General features: G+C 46.2%; 1 protein-coding gene across 1 annotated transcript in view; it reads left to right on the forward strand.

The window, feature by feature from the left end:
• Positions 1–21,151, forward strand: part of LOC122794370 (large neutral amino acids transporter small subunit 2-like) — a 724,393-nt gene that overhangs the window by 401,289 nt on the left and 301,953 nt on the right. The window contains exon 5 of the mRNA XM_044062706.1: positions 9,027–9,180. Within this exon, the coding sequence (XP_043918641.1) occupies positions 9,027–9,180 (154 nt within the window). The remainder of the gene's footprint in view (positions 1–9,026; positions 9,181–21,151) is intronic.

The following is a 21,151-nucleotide window of genomic DNA, read 5'->3' on the forward strand; positions in this document are numbered from 1 at the left end:
TAATTTTAAAGAAATGAAGGATTTGTTGCATGCAGCTGAACAAGTGGGAAAACATACTTTGCAATGTGGGTTTGATTCCTTAGAGGCCTTCTGTAGAGCAGCAATTACAGGCTCTGTCATTAGAAGTCATGCTTGGTTAAAAGAACATACGTTACCAGATCATGTTAAGGCCAAATTATAGGATGCACCTTTGCAGTGGGATGTGTTGTTTGGAGTTAAGGCAGAGGAGGTATTAAAGAAGATGGAGGATAAGACAAAATCTATGCAAACGGTGAAAGATTTCTTACAGGTTCAGCCTCCTCATTTTAGCAGAAATTGGCCAACAAAGAATTGGTCCTTTCCAGTCACAGACAGACCTCAAAGGGGCAGATATAGACATCCAAGAGGTAGAGGTCAGGCACAAGGCCCTTACAGGCCTCGACAATGGGGTACACCAGGCCAGACAGGCCTCAACCTTATAAAAAGCAGCCTCAATGACTTCCCACTACAGCTGCCAAACAGCTCTCTTGGCAGCACCCTTAGGAGGAAAACTGGCACTTTTCTGTCACAATTGGCATTGCATCACCAAAGACAAATGGGTTCGCAATATTGTATCTCAAGGTTACAGGTTCCACTTTCACACTCTGCCAGGGTTAAAAGGAATGCCAAATCTGCCACCAAATCAATGGGCAGAGGCTCAAAAGCAAATTACAGCACTCATGGACATGAGAGCTATTCAAAAAGTACCACCACAGGAGCAAGGTCAAGGATTTTACTCAAGACTCTTTCTGGTTCCCAGAAAGGACAAAGCCTGGCGACCCATTCTGGACCTTTCTTCTCTAAACACTTACCTGGATGTTCCAAAATTCAAAATGTTGACACTACAGCAGCTTCTTCCCATGCTGGGCAAGAAAGCTTGGCTCGTGACTTTGGGCCTCAAGGAGGCATACCTGCATGTCCCTATCAGACAAAACTGCAGAAGATGCCTCAGATTTCTAGCTGGTTTAATGCACTATCAATTCTCTGCACTGCCCTTTGGCTTATCTACTGTGCCCAGGGTCTTCACAAAGTGCCTGGCACCAGTAATTGCATTTTGCAGGCAAAAAGGAATTCAAATTTATCCATACCTGGGCGACTGCCTGATTCAAGCAGAGAGCAAGGACATTCTTCTAAAGCATCTGGTGTATGTAAAAAAGTTACTAAGTTGCCTGGGGTACACAGTAAACGAAAAGAAATCAAAACTAGTGCCCTCACAACAGATAATATTCCTGGGTGCCAGCTTGAACACAACGGCCCAGATAGCTTATCTCACGCCAGACAAGCAAGGACAACTGACTCAATACTTTCATTTGATGGCAACAAAGACCCAACTCCCTGCAAGAAAAATTCTGCAGGCCTTGGGCTACATGGCATCTTGCATACTACTAATTCCATATGCCAGACTGCATGTGAGGAAACTACAATGGTACCTAAAGAGTGTATGGTCTCAACACTGTCAAAGTTTGGAAACAGTTATACCACTAATTCCTTGCCTTCAACAGGAGTTTCGATGGTAGGCTCAAGCTTGTCACCTCAACAAGGGACAGCCTTTTACTCAACTCACAGCCAGGCAAACACTGACAACAGATGCATCGGATTATGCCTGGAGAGCACACATGGCAGGAAAATGTATTCAGGGCGAGTGGCCCACAGAGCAAAGACATCTCCACATCAATCAAAAAGAGATGCTAGCTGTACAAAATGCAATTATAGCTTTCAAGGACCTGCTGCATCCAGGGCAACTACTACTAAAGACAGACAACACTACAGTTATGTGGTACATAAACAAGCAAGGGGGCACACACTCCTACCCCCTCTGCAGACAAGCCATGACCTTGTGGAACACAGCTCTAGACTACCAAGTTCATCTGCAAGCACAATTCCTGCCAGGAGAGAAAAACACACTGGCAGTCTACCTAAGCAGAAACATCATGGACCCCCATGAATGGGAATTGAACCCACAAATATTCGGAATGATAACACAGAAATGGTGGAGCCCGGACATAGATCTGTTTGCATCCCCAATGAACTGCCAGTTCCAGAAATTCTGCACAAGGAGCTACCATCCACAAGCATGGAAAGTGGATGCTCTCTCATTCAGCTGGAAAAACCTGCAAGTATACGCTTTCCCTCCTTTACCTCTCCTTCCAAAGGTACTCATAAAAGCCAGGCAAGAAGAGCCAAAGATGATCCTGATTGCACCAGACTGGCCATGCCAGCACTGGTACCCAATCTTAAAGAACTTGGCACAAGAAACACCCTGGATTTTGCCTCAAATCCCACAGTTGCTGACACAGCACAACAATCAGATACTTCACAGCCAGCTAAAGACCTTAAACCTGGCTGCATGGAAAATTCCTTAGTCAAGCAAGCAGTGCCTCTCTCCAAAGCTGTTATGGATGTCATTCTGGAGGCTGGAAGGCCTAGCACCAGGAAAGCCTACTCGGATAAATGAAAGAGATTCTGTGCCTGGAACCAAGCGTACAGCCTTGACCCTCTTGTCCCAAACATTCCTCAGATACGTCAATACTTAACTGAGATGCTGGACAAGGGCCTCTCCTTCTCATCCATCAAGATCCATGCCTCAGCCATTTCTGCTCATTACAACACGGATCCACCAATTTTTTCTAATCCTTTGCTCAAACAGTACCTCAGAGGGGCTAAAAACATAAGACCGCCCCGTAGAGCACCTACACCAACTTGGGACCTCAACTTTGTTTTGGAAAAATTAACTTTACCTCCATTTAAGCCAGCTAACACAGCAGAATTAAAATATATCTCTTGGGAAACTGCTCTGCTACTGGCAATAACATCAGCATGAAGAATTTCAGAATTACAGGCACTAATGGCAGTGGAACCTTTCCTCATCTTCCACCAGGACAGGGTGTCTTTAAGAACTAACCCTACTTTTATGCCAAAGGTGGTATCAAGTGTGGCTCTAAACAAAACTATTCACTTGACAACTTTTTATCCAAAACCATAGAACAAAGGGGAGAGACTACTACATTCTTTGGACATTCACAGGCAGTTACGCTTCTTCTTGGACAAAACCAAAGCTTTCAGAAAATCTGAGCAGTTATTGGTAGCATCTGCTGCAGGAGCACAGGGAAAAAACATTTCAAAATAGACCATTTCAAAATGATTAGGACAATTGTATACGTTTCTGCTATACTCACCATGGGAAGCCTGTACCTAGCAGCTTTAGATCTCACTCCACCAGGGCAACAGCTGCTTCAACTGCCTGCCTCAGAGGAGTACCTACCAAGGATATTTTAGAAGCAGCAACATGGAGTTCTGTGCATACCTTCACCAAGCATTACCATTTGCCTTTATACTCCAAACATTACCATTTGCCTTTATACTCCAAATCCAGAGCTGGCTTCGCAACTGCTGTGCTGCAGGGCCTTATAGCCACCCCTAATGCCTTATAGATCCAGCCTCCCTACCTCAGCTTTGTGATTCCACCCAAGTGTAATGACTGCAGCAGTGTAACACGATGAACATAGTACAGTTTTGTACCTACCATAAATGTAGATGTTGGAGTGTAAACACTGCTGCAGTCCAGGTTACCCTCCCTCCTTCCCCTTTTACTTTCTGGTACGTACCTAGGTAATCTACCCTTTACTACCCATGGGGAGTATTTGCTGGTAACTAAAAAGGGTTGTTTGCTTTTCTTTTCTATATTTTACTAGCAATTTGAATTGCCTACCTATTTGGGGGCACCTGACATCTGGAGCAAGAAAAACTGAAGAAAATGGCGTCAGCTGCATCTTATATACCCCTGTCGCACTGACGTCAGGGAGGAGGTGACAGCAACCAACACCGGACCAAGACTTTGGAACTCAGGCCGAATGGGGAACCACGACTGCAGCAGTGTTTACACTCGAACATCTACATTTATGGTAGGTACAAAACTGTACTTTTTGGGGAGGGATTGTGTGTTTGCGAGTGTGTTGGGACGTTTTATGTGTGGGTTGGGGTAGGTAGGTCAGAGTGAGAGTGTGTTAGTGTTGGGAGTGGTGATGTTTGTATGTCTGTGATGTGTGTTTGTGTGGGGGGGGGTGGAATCTGCGATGCTGGGTTGTCTGTGTTATGGAGTGTAGTGCGGTCTGTGTTATGGCGTGTAGTGTGATCTCGGAGTTAGTATATATTAGTAGAGGGGGTGTGGGAGGCACAGGGGGACTTGCCCCCTTGCATAGTAAGGGTAGGTATGTGTGTTTAGTTGTTTGCATGTATGTTGTATTCCTTTTTGTACAGTGTCGGGAGGTGTATATGTTTGTATGTTTTGTGTAGTGTGTGCTGTGTCTTCGTGGTTTCGGGAGTTGGGTTTCACGGTTTTGTGGTTTCGGTTATTTGGATTTTCAACTTCATGGTCTCGAGATACGGAAATTCTATATTTCATATACACACACACACACACACACACACACACACACACAGACGCGCACACACATGCATACACAGACTGGGGAAATTTGATCAGCATAGTAAGGAAATTCTCACACTTTTTTTCTTGGTAAATGCTATGAGATTTTTTAAAATATACCCGAATTACTACCAAGTCAGGCAGGCGGTACTTTAGTGTAACATCTTTTTTTATAACTGCTCTATTGAATTATTATTTTTGACGTAGGCAAATTTACATTTATTTAAAAGTAATCAAACCATATTAACAAGTTCACATTTACAAACACTATAATTCACATCTATTGTTATGTATCATATAAGCTAAGCAACATTACATACATTATTCAGTTCCTGCCTGATCTCAAACCTCATTCCTCCTTCAAAACATTTTTCTGCATGCATTGTTCCCACAATTTCCATTTTTTTCTATGTAATTTATTCCTACCCTTTTCTAAAATTCCCACTTCCTGTATTTTATCTCTGTTACAATATTCACTACTTCAGGTATAATTGGTTTAGATCTTGGTTTCCATTAGTGTAACATCTTAGCTGAGGCTGAAGGATAACCCCTTTTCTTATGTGTGTATCAGTATTAGCATGGGAAATTGGGGATGTAAATCCAGGCAACTGGTACAAGAAACAATAGCATTCTGATTTTCCAGGAATTGCAGACAAATAGCAACCCGTTGAGCCACTGACTGCAGTTAAGGTATTTTCCTGGCTTCATGGCGTCAGTATGATTTCTTAGACCTCCATGTTCATCTAGTGCAATAGTTTCAGGAAATGTACTGACCTGTAAAGTAATGCTAATGTGCAGTATCAATCACAACCCAATATTCAAGTGTAAATTGGAGAATCAGATGGGGAACAGGAAATTCATCCCTGGTTTGGCACCTATGTCCCTAATGGACACAGGCAGCCTGTAAATAGTTCATGTCCATACCTCTCAACTGTCCAGATTTTTGCAGAATGTTTAGGTTTTTGACTCCTGTTTTTGGTCTGGTCCTCATAAAATTTGAGGTTTTCTGGAAAATCATTGAGGATTAAAGTTGTACCTCCCAACTGTCCCGAATTACTCTGTTTTTACCGAGTTTTGGGGTCCAAAAATGGGGTGCCACGATTACCGAGTGGCACCAATTGATTTCCGATTTTTTTTGTTTTTTATTTTTTTATTTTTTGCACTTCGTCAGCTGGCGTCATCGCGCACGCGATGATGTCAGATCCGTCAGGGCTATCAGCCTGTCGGAAGTGAGCTCGCAAACGTAGGCTCAAATCAAATGCTTTTGCGAGCGGGAATGCCTTATTTGTATTGCTCGCGCCTGGATTTTATTAGCTCCTGCCTGCTTTTTTGCTCAGCTAGCCTGCAATGGAATGTGGATATATTATGGCTAAACATCTTGCTCGTCGGATTTTAGAAGGCTCGGTATTCACAGTCAGTGTAGAGACTTGAACTGAGACTGATGGTAAGCATGCAATATTGAATCAGATTACTTTTTCAAAATAATGGTTTAGTTGAAGCTGTTAGTAAACATGCCGCACTTCCTTTTGCTCCACATTATTTATGAGAGAGAGTGCACCACATTTTGGAGATTGAAGGTTGAGAGTTATGACTGCAATAAATAGAACATTGTCTCTTGTGATCAGCTTTATTATTTTTCAATATAATTTGTCAATAGTATTTATTAATTCAAAAGCTTTGCCATATATTTGGTCATCCCGAAATGGATAAGTGAAAGATTCTTGCAAGCATTTATTTCCTAAAGATTCAGTCATTGGTTAAGAGTTCTTGCAACTAACAAATAAATACGAATAACTAAATCAGTCGATAGATGAACTGCATACCCTCTAAATCTATTTGTATTTCTTTTTCACAAAACAAATCATTCTGGTGAAATGGAGCTGTATGTATGGCAAGAGCCCGGCACATGTATAAAGGAACTTAAATAAGCTCTTAGCAGTACCAGTGGAAATACGTCACTGAGAACTGGTGCATTTTCCGGATAACAAATGGGAAAAAAAAAACACTACAGTCACTTCATTTAAAGATTAATTTATTTATTTACATACTTATTTATTATTGTAGCAGTTATTAACTACCACTAAACAATGATCCTGAAGCAACTATTCCATTCCTTTGCAGAAGTGTATAATCATCGGCACAGGGCACAAAGTTTACTTCAATCTTCAAATGAAGACTGTTGTATTACACCAAACATTTCTAACAAGTAATACACATATACGGTAGCTGGCCAGTTTGATAGCTAGAGAGCGAAGAGAGAGACTAACTTGTATTTTAAGCGCTTCTTGTTTGCAGTTAGCACTAACTGGTATTCGGAGCAGCACTGTACATGTATGCTGTTGGTGACCATCTCTTTTGGGTACGAGTTAGGGCTTCCCATTTCTCTGACTTGAGTTCATCAGTGCAGGACATTGGGACTTTTAACTACTGACTCTCTGTTCATAGACTCACTTTGCGATTGCTTTAATTTCTACACCTGATGTAATACCTGAGCAAAATGTTGATTTGAGTGTGCCTGCTTCAATAGTATGTATATAGCTGAAAACTTAATTACTTGTGAAAATATGTTGTGAATGTGTTGTTTTGCTTGCATGTTTTCAGTTTGAGTTTCTCTCCTTGGACTTCTGATGAACATGCAACAACTTGGTCAACCAACACTGCATAATAAAACATGGTACACATTTTTGTATGTTTTAACTTCTGATTCTGAGTCACTAATAAACGGATAAAATGTATGACATGTTTTTATTTGTCCACTTCATCACCACCACGCAATGCAGCAATAAATTATTAATCCTTGTACTAAGTACATTCACAATCAGGATGTCTTTCATTATTTTATTTTCTTAACACTCTCATGAAGGTATCTGCCATTATGGTTAACTTTAAATTATCCTTTTAATAGGGCAACCTCTTTAACTCCATTAACTCCAAGGCTAATCCTATCAAAGTAAAGTATCAAAGCACACAGTTGGTTCACTGTATGTACAGAGGAAGTAAAGTAATATAAAAATCAAAATATGCTCTAATTTAAAATAAATACTTATTTTACAAATATTTCATGGAAAATGGAGAGGGGTAGCTAAAAGTTAAATATGCCATATGTATGATCTTGATACATTCTCTCTCTTTTAGGTATGTATACCAGTTGTGGTTTGTCATGTATTCAGAAATCTTTGTAATCTTGAAATGAGTTTTTGTAAACTTTTTTTGTGTGATCTGATGCCACTGTGCATAGGCCATCCTTTCTAGGAAGTGTTGTAGTAAGGGCTCAGTTTATCCACCACTGGCCAGATACATTTTCTTTGGATGTGGTGTGAGTTTCAATGCTGTTTCAATAAATGTGAGTTTCAAGGGCAGAGAAGTTTTAATGCCAAGCCTATTTTCACTGTGAGACAGTATTGCTTTGTTTACCAGATGTCTTTTAGTGTTTCTGCATTGTTGTGCTGTAAAATGTAAAAAATAAAATCCAAATAATCATTGTAGAAGTAAAGCAGTATGCATACATTAGTGTTTATGGTAAATGGGGCGAAACAGCCAGGTAATGGGACATTGGAATGGCTGCAGGGGGACTCAGGTGCCATATGTTGGTTGTCTGTTCTTCAGTTTGCATTTGAAAGTTGGTATCCTACAATTCCATTGGAGTGGGTGGAGTTACATAATTGTGTACGCAAATTAGATGTTAATCAGCATACAGATTTGTACCTATTTTTCATGGGCTTTGTCCAGATTTTTGATGCTTCCATGTTGAGAGGTATGATTAAAGTCACTAAATAATGACAGACGTTTGAGTTTCAGACTTCAAACCCCTCAGAAAATGCATGCTAATGCATACTAATGAAAAAAGCTGTAATCCTATCAACTTTTTAAGTTTATTGGAGCAATATTTAAATATCGTCCCTATTTTTGTACCTTTGTCCCCCCATTATTTTTGGCTTTGTCCATATTTTTTGCTCTGAGGTTGAGCGTTACATTTATCTTCTTGTTCCCTGCTTGTAAATGTTTCATCTCCCAACCCCCTGCTTACACTTATCAAGGGTATGAGAACTTGTCAGAGATTTAGGATGTATTGCTAGACTTAAAAATGACCTTTTGGTTGTTAGCCTAATAAATACCAAAGAGCCTATGTTTATATATTTGATTAACTACTGCATTAAGCTCATAATATACTAATTCATGAAACTCTCTATCATAATAAGCAACTGTGAAAGAGAAGCAATGTACATTTACTTATCAGAATGGGTGTGGTGAGTAAGGCAGATGGTGTGGCTTTATCTGTTTTATGCCTTTTCCAAAAGAGGCAGCCTTGTATGTGGATGCATAAAATGTAAACATTAATAAGGGTATGTAATCTAATAGCTTTATCACTGGATAGAATCGATGGGGCATGCAAGGCATTTCTGCCCATATACCTTATGTCAGTCTGTAAAAGGTGCTTAACTCCTTATTTTTAAATGGGGTGAAGTAGGTAGCTATGTCTTATGTTAATGAGAAGGGAAGGCATGATAACATCTGATTAGGCCAGGCTTCAAGATGTGTCAGGTGGCACTAGAATAATGCTTTTGTTTTTCTCTTGTTACAGGAGAGTATTACTGGTTGGAACCCAAGAATGCCTTTGATTATTTCCAGAAACCTGATATTGGGATGATAGCCCTCTCATTTCTTCAGGGATCTTTCGCCTATGGAGGGTGGAATTTCCTGAACTATGTTACTGAAGAGCTTGTAGACCCGTACAAGTATGCAAACATTTTATCATTTTTGTTTCCTTTGCATCTGTATTCATTTCTAGGAGTTTATTTTTGCCACCTCGGTGTGTTTGTCTTTATGCATTTTTCCTTTTGTTTGTTCAGGACTGCATGAGCAAGCAGCATACACAGGAAAGATTAGCAATATTAGCAGTGTCTCTAGAATTATGCCTATTGCCACAACATTGTCGCATGAACTGTGGCAGTAATTTTAGAATTCTTGTAAGCTATAGCTTCAGTTATAGTTCTAGGTTTGGCTGCATTAACATCTAGAAACTAGTCATGGACCTTATAGGGTGACTCTCTAAATGGTTGGAGTTTGAGTTTGAAAACTCTTACCTTCAAACAAAAGGCATGCACACCTTTCCCAGCTGGATCTCCAGGGTCATCATCAAGTTATAGTTTTGTGGCCTGCTTCTCTAGTTATATAAACATTACACCAGAACAATTTTTATAAGAACAAAAAGTACATTAGGAGTTGCAGTAGAAAAACATGTCTGCTGAAGCTTGGTATAAGCTGCTTATGGTAGGCTTGTTTCAAGAGCATCAGATAGTTTATTATGGTGCTGGAAACATTTGGAAGTAGTTTCATAGAAAAAAAAAATTATCATCTAGATTTAAACATCCCATGTGTTGATGAGCTTCTGACTTTGAGCAGTAGGGAGCTCCAAATTCTTGGAGGATAGATAAAAAAATAAGTAATCAACTGTAAATGAAGGAATGTAAGAGTGTTCAATCTCGCCGATCCTCTGCTCCGAGTCGGCCGAATTGCAAAGCTCTGAATCTCAGAGAAGCTCGAGACCAGCCCATATCCCACAATCCTCCCTGCCATTACTCAGATCTAGTTTGCCGCTGCAACAGATCGGATCGAGGAGAGCTCGGACCAGATAGAAAATTGATAATTGGTTTCTATTTACAGATAAGCTACTGATTTTTTTTCCTGATATAACTTTATATTTCTTAGATAGTTATAGAAATTGCTGTATGTGTGTGTTATTTATATATATATATATATATATATATATATATATATATATATATATATATATATATACCCTTTTTTTTTTCTTCAGGCACCCTTTTGTGGCCTAACCCTTCTTTCTTTGGGTGTGGTTTGTGAGTGTCTTATTTTATATAGCCCTTTCTAGACTTATATATATACATATAGGATTAGTAGTCTTAGCAGTTTTTCTCTACTCATTAGCCTAGTGAAGTGTTGTTATATTAGCATGTCAGAGAAAGCTAGAGGATTGCTCTATTTGCCATTCCTTTAGAGGGAGGGTCATGACAGATAGACGCAGGAAGATCACAGACAGAGGGTTACTGAAGCCTGCCTTTCAAGAGGCTTTGGACAAGTCGGATCAGGCTTCTAAATCCTCGAAGAGGTCGAAGATGTCAGAGCCCATGTCATCGGCTCAGAGTTCATCTTCTAGGGTTCGTTCGCCAGTTCCACAGATCTCTGGGTCGAGCATCGAACATTTATCTTTTCCTGAGCCCCAGATCTTGGAACCGGTGTCGGAGCTGCCACCACCGTCCATTCTTCGGTCGGTGCCATCTTCGGCTCCTTCGACCCGTTCTTCCAGACCTTTATCTGAGACAGATGTGGATCGTGTCATGCAGAAACACATGGAAAACACGTCCCTTTCCAAGTTAATTGCAGATCTGAAGTAGGAGAATTCATTTGTCAGCAACCTGTGGGTATGGATCCGATATCGGATCCGAACCGGCATGGTTTATCCAGCTATGGATCTGAGCTCCTAGCTCCTCCCCTCACCCATAATGCCCTGCTCTCATTACATGACCTCAGATCTAGTTTGCCGCGCATGGTGAAGGCTGGGTCGTCAGAGCTCCTAAAGCTAAGTCTTATTTAAGGGTTTTAAAACTTTTCAAAACTTTTCAAAATTTCTTAGTTGTGTGAAAGTTGTAGGTTTCCCTTTTATTTATATATTTGTTGGTATAATTTAATTTAGTTTTTACCCTCCCCTCGCTGGTGCGTAGTTAGTGTGTGTGTGTGTGTGTGTGTTTTTTGGGGCCTTTGTGTGAGTGTTTAGTTTATTTTTATTGTTACTATTTTTTTTAAAAAATAAATAAATAATTATGTCTGAGGCCCCAAAGGCTGTTTTCTCAAAGTGCTCCAAGTGTGGCCGTAAGCTTTCCCCTGCTGATGGCCACACTCGGTGCGTTCGATGCCTTGGGGTTGAACACCTCACTTCAGGGTGTTCAATTTGTGCAGGGTTCAACCCCAGGGCATTGAAGGAGCGGAGGTCGAAGCTGGTCTTGGCGGGACTCTTGCCCCCAGACTCGGCTTCGGCCCCCGCCCCCTTGGTGGTCACTGCTTCAGCAGTCCCTGCCTTGCCTGCTCCCCCTCCTCCACCCGGGATTCAAACTCCCGCCAAAGGGTCGGAGGAGAGGGAAGCCAGGAAAAAGGACCGGAGAGAGAAGCACCACAAGCGGCGGGCCGAGACCTCCGTTTCGGCCCCACCAGCTAAGCGGGCTTCTCCGGCCTCTCTGGCTGCTGGCTCTCCCCCTCCTCGGCTCCGGTCCCCGTGCTTTTCACCGGAGCCTGAGGATGAAGCGACCCGAACTCCTTCGAGGCTATCGAGGCGGCATTCAAGGCCTACCTCGGTAGCCTCGTCGAGGTCTACTTACAGCCTCTCCGACGCTGATCTGGACTGGATGATGCGAAGGTTTCTCCAGGCCCAGATGCAGATGGGAGTGCTCCTGCCTCCCCCCCCCTCTGGGGGGGGGCTCAACCCCCTTTTTTAAGCCCATTGCTCCTTCTCCGACCCGCTACCCGGGTTCGGAGCGCTCAGAGCCGGGTAGCCTCGGAGCCGGGGGGTGGGTCGGCGCCGACAGTACTGGGTACTTCGGATCCGACCCTGCCCTCGAGTCTGTCGGATCCGACCTCTCGGAGCCTTGGCCCGAGCTTCGGATCCGAGGGACTCAGTGTGCCTTCGGCGCCGTCCTTGTCGGAGCACACTGGTCCCTCGGATTCGAGGGGCTCGGCGCCGGCTCCGATCAGCTCATCGGATCCGAGGGGGAGCCAACTTTCGGATCCTATTGTCGAGGCTGGCTCCCCCTCAGCTTTTGATGTAGTGGAGAGGGCTCTGTTGAGGGCGTCCGGACCCCCGACCCTTGCTTCGGCTCCGTCCCACACTCCATCTGCTCTGTGCCAGGCTTCCATCACCCGGCCACTGGGACAGCCCGCTTCACTGCCCCAAGCAGTTCCTGTGGTTCTGAACATTGCTGGTGAGGGCTCCTCGGACAGCCCCCCTGAGGAAGCACCTCGCAAAGCATTCGTGTAAGAGGAGGCACATAGACTCCCCCGAGTCTTTAACCGAAGACACTGACTTGGAGGAAGGGGAAGGCACCCCAAGATCACCCCCTGAGGATGTCTCCTTTGGAGACATCATGGAAATGTTACGGATTAGAGGTGGGTGGTCTGCCCCAAAGTCTTCCTCGGACGAGTCAGTGTTCTTGGAGGCATTTGAAGCGGGCCCGTCTACCTCTTGGGTGTCCCCTCCTGCCGACCCCCTGGTGGACCTTATTACCACCAGGGCGTGGAGGGACCCGGACACCGTGGAGCCAATCCCTAAGAGGCCCGACAGGATCCGTAGCCCCCCTGCTGACCATGCCCACTGGAGCAAGGGACCCCCGGTAGATGCCATGTTGTCGGCAGCAGCTACTAAGAGGGAACTCGCCCAGGAGAATCCCTCAGTCCATCCCCTGAGCAAGGAGTCTCGGATGATGGACCATTTGGGGAAGCGAATCTTTAGGTCAGCGACCTTCTCAGTGAGGGCGCTCAACTATTTGGCACACGTCATTAGGATGCAGCGAGATCTTATCAAGGAATACTCTGCATCCCCCCCAGAGTCCATGTCGGAAGAGGACAAACTTATGCACTCCACCCGTATGGCCACTCTTCGTTCTGTGACTAACACCTCTATGCGGTTACTTTCCCACGCTACCGAGGGAGCCGCTAGAGCTGCAGGAGCGGGCCTAGTCACAAGACGGCAGGCCTGGCTCCGCCACTGCGATTTTACGGAGCCCTTCAAGGCGTCATTCGCGAATGCCTCCTTTGACGGTTCTGCCCTTTTTGGCAAGACGGTTCGCGACACCTTGGTTCAGAGCAAGAAGGACAGGAGGACACTATCTGCCGTCGGAGTCCGCTTCTCTGTGCCCCAGAGGTCCTACTCTAGGAACCAAAAGGGCCAGAAGAAGATGTGGTTCCGGAAGTCGCAGCATTCCCAACCCGCTCCAGACAACCAGTGCTTCCGCGGCAGAGGAGGACAGGGAGGACGCCGCCCTAGGGGCAGAGGGGCTCCCAGGAACTTTGGGTCCAGGGAACCTTTCTCTGAACGGCCCACGCAGCAACCCTGAGGGGTTGCCCGACTGCTCCACTCTGGAGGCAGTCGGGGGACGTTTCTCGGAGCACCTAGCGGCATGGGAGTCCATTACATCGGACCGCTGGGTACTCCGGATTATATCCAGAGGTTACAAGATCCCCTTTCTTCATGTCCCAAAGTTAAAAATCCTCCCCGATGTTCCACCCGATCAGAGGGAGGCCGCTTCAGCAGAAATTGGCCATCTGCTGAGAAAAAGAGCCATCCAGCCCGTCCCCCCAGACCAGATCGGATCAGGGTTCTACTCCAGGTTTTTTTTAGTGCCAAAAAAGATGGGGGACCTAAGACCCATTCTAGACCTGTCCCTGTTGAACCTGTCAGTTCCCAAAGAGAAGTTCCGGATGGTCACTTTGCAGTCCATCCTCCCCTTCTAGGGGAGAATCACTGGATGTGCTCTATAGACCTCAAGGACGCGTACTACCACATTCTGATGGACAGACGATCCAGGAGGTTTCTTCGCTTCCGGCTGGGAGCCAGTCACTACCAGTTCAGGGTCCTTCCCTTTGGTCTCACCACAGCCCCCAGGGTGTTCACCAAAGTTTTAGCAGTGGTTGCGGCCCACCTGAGGCTTCAGGGGGTGCAGGTCTTTCCGTACCTAGACGACTGGCTTCTCACCGCCCCAACAAGGCATCTACTCTCTTTGGCAAGAGACTCTTTCCTTCGTCTAGCTCCCAAGCTAGGCATCACGGTAAACATAGAAAAGTCCAACCTGGTCCCTACTCGAACAATAGAATTTATAGGAGCCAGGTTAGACACGAGAAATTTAAGAGCCTTTCTCACAACTGACAGGGTACGGAATCTGCGACTCCAGGTGCGGGCCATCCTTCACTTCAGCTCAACACCTGCGGAATTGATCCTGAGGGCGCTAGGGTCTATGGCGGCAGCGATTACTCTTCTTCCGCACGCCCGCTTGAACATGCAGGTACTTCAATGGACACTTCAGGTGCAATGGTCATTTCTCTCCCTCCCCCTGTATCATCCCATTGCAATCAGCAAGGCTTGCAAGTGGTCTCTCTTGTGGTGGCTCCATTCTCCGGACCTCCACAGGGGCCGCCCCTTTTGTGCATCTCCCCCTCTCGCCACGGTGACCACGGACGCTTCCCGCCTCAGGTGGGGGGCATTTTGCGGGCCGCATGGTCCAAGGCACGTGGAGCGATTCAGAGACCTCCCTGCATATCAATGTTCTGGAAATTAGGGTGGTGCTCTTGGCGTTGCAAGCACTTCAGGCCCTCCTTCCCCTGGGAACAATTGCGATTCAATCAGACAACATGTCGGTGGTCTGGTACATCAACAAACAGGGGGGAACCAGGTCTTACCCTTTATGTCGAGAAGCCATGAGAGTGTGGGAATGGGCGATCTCCACCAACCGCTTTCTCATCGCAACGCATATTCTGGGTCGGACCAACATCCTAGTGGACAAGCTCAGTCACACCATTCTCTCCCCGTACGAGTGGTCTCTCAATTCTCAAGTAGCGAAACGTATCTTCGCACAGTGGGGGACTCTCTGTTGCGATCTCTTTGCTTCTCCTTTAAACGCCAAGTGCGACAGTTTTTTCGCTCTAATCCCCCCTCCAGGGGATTTTCCCAGAGACGCTCTGGTGCATGCTTGGCCTCCCGGTCTTCTTTACGCATACCCCCCTCTACCTCTGATGCTACAAGTACATCAGAAAGCCTCTCGGTTGGGGTGCAGAATGATCCTCATTGCCCCATTCTGGCCTCGACAGATCTGGTTCCCTTACCTAGGGTCTCATTCAGTGAATCCACCTTGGATTCTAGATCCCATTCCAGATCTGATATCACACCCGTTGAACCTGCCAAATCCGAACCTGGACAACCTGAAGTTGACTGCTTGGCTGCTCCAGTTCCACTCCTAATCAGGACTCCCGGTATCTCGTCCCCAGTTAAGGCCATTCTGGTAGCGGCCCACAAGCTCTCTACCAGAAAAATTTACCGCAGTAAATGGAAGCGTTTCTCTGTTTGGGCAGAGCGGCAAGGCCTAGATCCTTTCACGGTTCCCCTTCCTTTGGTTCTAGATTTCCTTACTACTCTCTTTAATGATGGCGCCAGTAGTTCCCACGGTCAAAGTTCAGCTGGCGGCCATATCTCATTACCATGTTGGACACGATTCAGGGTCTCTTATGTCGGCTAAGTTATGCAAAACCTTCCTAAAAGGCACCCTTTTGCTCAGACCCCCTGTCAAAGAAACGGTTCCCCCGTGGGATCTTTCCTTGGTACTTCAGGCCTTGACCGCTCTCCCCTTCGAACCTGCGGCCACAGTTGATCTTAAATACTTGTCCTTTAAGACTGCCTTTTTGGTAGCCATTACTTCGGCTAAGAGAGTTTCAGAGCTTCAGGCCCTGTCCATGAAACCGCCTTATTTGATTTTTCATCAGGACCGGGTGTACCTCAGGATCAATCCCTCCTTTCTTCCTAAAGTAGCTTTGGAAGCTAACATTAATTAGTCCATCAACCACCCTGTTTTCTTCCCTAAGTATCAAAACAAAGGCGAATACAAGCTGCATTCCTTGGATGTTCACAGGCAGCTTCATTTTTACCTTCATAGGACAGCTGGTCATAGGCAATCAGACCAGTTGTTTATTTCTTTTGCCAAATTCAATCTGGGTAAACCAATTTCCAAAGTTTCTTTGTCACGCTGGATTTCTCAGTGTATTCTGTTGGCGTGCCAAGCCTCTGGGAGGCCCGCACCGGAGGGAGTCCATGCTCATTCGACCCGGTCTGTCTCTACTTCGGCGGCCTTTAAGTCTAGGATTCCTCTGGATGACATTTGTTCAGCAGCCACTTGGGCTTCATCTCATACCTTTATTACTCATTACAAGCTGGACGTCACTTCTAGAGGTAGAGTATCCTTTGGCTCCACGGTGCTCCGGAATATCCTTCCATGATGGCCACCCAAGATTCAGGTAGCTGGGGACTCTGTCCCACAGGTTGCTGACAAATGAATTCTCCTACTTCAGATCTAGAAGTTATGTACTTGCCATAACGTTCCATCTGAGTAGGTGGATTCATTTGTCTGCAACCATCCCGCCCTCCTATCCCCCTGGCCTTGTCAGTTTCCTGCATAGGGTGTGTTATTTGGTTAGGGTAGTTGGTGCAGGGCAAACTCGATCTGAGGTCATGTAGGGAGAGCAGGACATTATGGGTGAGGGGAGGAGCTAGGAGCTCGGATCCATAACTGGATAAACCATGCCGGTTCAGATCCGATATCGGATCCATACCCACAGGTTGCAGACAAATGAATCCACCTACTCAGATGGAACGTTATGGTAAGTACATAACTTCTAGTTTCCTCTCAGTTGGTGTCAAAACTAGAAGGCCTCCCCGTATCTCCAATGGGTCCTTCTTCGAGACCCATCCAGATCTCGGAGCCGGGAGAGGATGACCTGATGATAGTGGAGCCCTCTGTGCCGAAACCGTCCATTGCACGCATTGACTTCGACTACTTCGGAACCGATAGGGGAGTCGCGGAGCCGACGGTCTCTCCTCGGTTCCGGGACCGAGAGTCATACCAACCTTTCGGTGCCGACTCTCCCTCTCGGGACCTCGGCACAGATTGGCTCAGCTCCGTCCTCGGGGTCGGAGCCCACGGCACCTGGGTCTGGGATACTCCCGTGTTCTTCAGAACTGGGGGAGCCCTCGGCCAGGGGTTCGGGGGCCTTTGACCTTATGAGGAAAGCATTGTCTCAACAGACAACCACATCATCAGGGGAATCTTCTCCTTCCCCAAAAGGGCCACTTTCTGTTTCTGCTCCCACAATTCTTCCCAAGCGTAGAGCCCCATTGCCTCAGCCACCCCCAGAGGGTTCCCCCTGTTCCTTGGAGGCCTCACCAGAAGCCCCCTCTGATAAGGTCCCGAGGAAACGGTTGTGCAAGAGGAGGCACATAGATTCCCCACAGGAATCTCTAACGTATGACACCGACTTGGATGAGGCAGAGGGGTCCCCCAAATCACCCTCGGAGGATGTGTCATTTGCAGACATCCTGGAGATCTTGAAACAGAGGGGTGATTGGCAATCCCTAGCCCCCACTGAGGACGAATCGGTGCTGCTGAAGGCTTTTGGGGCTCAACCTTCTACCTCCTGGGTGACTCCGCCCTTCGATGAATTAATGGATTTGATTGCTCGAAGGGCGTGGGAGGCACCTGACAGTGGAACCAGTCCCTAGGAAACCAAACAAGTTCATCACTGCCCCCCCAAGATAAATCTTATCTCACCAAGGGAGTTTCTGTTGACGCTATGGTGGTGGTGGCAGCCACGAAAAAGGAGATGTCTGAGTCTTCCTCATCTGTTCATCCTCCTAATAAGGATTCTAGGACTATGGACAGATATGGGAAGCGCGTTTTTAGTTCAGCGACTTTTTCCATGTGTTCGCTAAACTATTTGACTCATTTCACACGTTTGCAGAGGGATCTCATCAAGGAGCTGACAGATACCCTCCAGGGTAACACAGATGCTGTTTCAGAAAAAGTAACAGCACAACTTAACACCCTCACCTCCATAGTAAACTCATCCATGAGGCTCATCTCGCATGCAGCCGAGGGATCGAGTAGAGCTGCAGCTTCAGCGATTGCTCTTCGAAGGCAATCATGGATGCAGCTGTGCTACTTTGCGGAAGCCTTTAAGTCTTCCTTTGCCAATGCCCCTTTTGATGGTGCCACACTTTTCGAGCCCAAGGTTAAGGAGACTCTCATTCGGTGTGAGCAAGAGGGAAAGACCCTGTCTGCTGTCGGGGTCCGTTTTTCCGCTCCTACTAGACCATACCCCAAAGGGCAACGAGGTGGAAAAATGTGGTTCTGTAAGAATCAGGGATCTTTCCAGACCACACAGAGTGATACCCCCTCCAGAGGTAGAGGAAGGGGTAGAAATGGAAGATGCCGCCCCGGCGGCAGAGGGGGTCCGCATAACCAAGGCGACAGGGATTCCGTCCCTGGGAAGCCTTTCCAGCACTCCTGAAGGGAGACCCGGCTGTCCTGCTCTGGAGGCAGTCGGGGGTTACTTGGCTTTATACCCACTGGCCTGGCTAAATATTACTTTGGATTCTTGGGTAAAAAGCATTATAACCAGAGGATACAAAATCCCCTTCACATCAACTCCACCTCTACAAAGAAGGTTTCCAGACGTGCCACCCCATCTGCGAAATCCAGCAGCTGTAGAAATTTCGAAGCTGCTCGAAAACAGAGTAATCCAACCAGTCCCGGCGGACCAAAGAGGATCCGGAACTTACTCAAGGTTCTTTTTAGTACCAAAAAAGACAGGGGACTGGAGACCGATCTTAGATCTCAGCCATCTCAACACCTTCGTGAAGAAGGAAAAGTTCCGGATGGTCACGCTTCAATCGATCCTTCCATTCTTACAGAAGGATGATTGGATGTGCTCTATAGATCTCAAAGACGCATACTACCACATTAAAATGGCCAGACCGTCCAGAGATCACCTGCGCTTCCGGCTGGGAGCCAGTCATTTTCAGTTTCGAGCTCTGCCCTTTGGACTCACCTCAGCCCTCAGGGTATTCACCAAATGCATGGCAGTAGTTGCGTCTCACTTGAGACGACAAGGATTCCAGGTGTTTCCCTATCTGGACGACTGGCTCCTCGCCGCCACCACTGAGCGTCGTCTATTGCAAGCCAGAGACTACACAGTCAGCCTTTGTTCCCACGTAGGGATTTCCATAAACTTCGAAAAGTCTTGCTTATCGCCCTCACAGTGTATTTCCTTCATCGGAGCTGACCTAAATACACGATCGACACTACTAAAGCTCCCTCCAATAAGGGTCTCAACCCTCAAACAGCAGGTTCTTCTTCTGGCCAGCAAGAAAGCCCCAGCCAAACTGGTGTTAAAAGTATTGGGACTGATGGCAGCCACAATAATTGCAGTCCCTATGGGAAGGTTACACATGAGGATCCTGCAATGGCTGCTCTTCGCACAGTGGTCGTTCCAACACCTACCCCTAGCGCACGAGATCAGGATAACAGACTCTTGCAGACGGGACCTCTCATGGTGGGTGTGCGATCAGAATCTTACTATGGGTCGTCTGTTCGTTCTACCCAGTCCAACAGCCACAATAACCACGGACGCGTCCCTGATAGGGTGGGGGGGCCTTTTTCAGGGAAGAACAGTCCAAGGAGAATGGTCCAGCATGGAGTACACTCTACATATAATGTTCTGGAGCTGAGGGTGGTGTTCCTGGTGTTGCAACACTTCCAAGCCCTCTTACCTCTAGGAACAGTAGCAGTTCAGACAGACAACATGTCTGTAGTCTGGTACATAAACAAGCAAGGGGGAACCAGGTCTTACCCGTTATGCAGAGAGGCCATGAGAATTTGGCAATGGGCAGAGTCCACGGGTCGCTTTCTGATAGCAACGCACATCCCGGGGTCATCCAACGTCATTGCGGACAGGTTGAGCAGAGCCATCCTGTTACCTCACGAGTGGTCCCTCAGTCCACAGATGGCGGAAAAGATGTTCCGCAAATGGGGCCAGCGTTGCTGCGATCTGTTTGCTTCACCGTTGAATGCAAAATGCAGAAGCTACTTTGCCCTTCTACCCCCTCCGGGGGATGTCCCCAGGGACGCACTGATACACGATTGGCCCCCAGGTCTCCTATATGCATTTCCGCCTACTCCCTTGATTCCCAGATTTCTACAGAAAGCCAGGAACCTGGAAAGGACTATAATACTCATAGCCCCATTCCAGCCTCATCAAATATGGTTCCGCTTTCTTCGAGCCTATCAAATAGAGGAACCATGGAGTTCCTCACCCGTCTCTACAGTCCCTCAAACTAGCAGCTTGGCTGCTCCACTTCCCTGCCTAGCCAGGTCTCATCTACTCATCCCCGGCAGTTCAACACATTCTGGTTGCTTCTCATAAAGCTTCCACTACTAAACTCTATACGAGTAAGTGGAAACGCTTTGTATACTGGGCATCTAGCCAAAACTTAGACCCCTTGGTAGCTCCTCTACATAAAATTTTAGAATTCTTATCTATCCTTTTTCACAAAGGAGCTTCTACTTCCATGCTAAGAGTACAGTTGGCGGCCATATCAAACTTCCATATTGGTGAGGAAGGTTCTCCCATTATGTCTCACAGACTTTGTAAGGCCTTTATGAAAGGAACCTTCCATCTTAGGCCGCCTGTCAGAAAACCTTTCTTTCCATGGAGCCTGAATTTGTTGCTGTCGCAACTCATGTTGCCACCTTTTGAACCTGCTTCGTCATGTCTCTTAAAGTTCTTATCGTGGAAGACGCTGTTCCTCGTCGCCGTGACCTCAGCTCGTAGAGTATGAGTTGCAAGCATTATCGGTCAGACCACCTTACTTGATATTCCATCCAGACAGGGTGTCTTTGCGTGCAAATCCATCTTTCTTTCCAAAAGTATGCTCAGTTACGAATATTAACCAGTCTATAGAACTCCCTACCTTTTTCAAGAACCATACTAACAAACTGGAGTATATGTTGCACAAGTTGGATGTTCACAGGCAATTAAGATTTTATTTGGATAGGACCAAAGCTTACAGGAAAACGGATCAGCTCTTCGTTGCATTTG

The sequence above is a fragment of the Protopterus annectens genome, chromosome 2.part1 (assembly GCF_019279795.1).
Source record: "Protopterus annectens isolate FY-2018-M chromosome 2.part1, PAN1.0, whole genome shotgun sequence".
NCBI classification, from domain to species: domain Eukaryota; kingdom Metazoa; phylum Chordata; order Ceratodontiformes; family Protopteridae; genus Protopterus; species Protopterus annectens.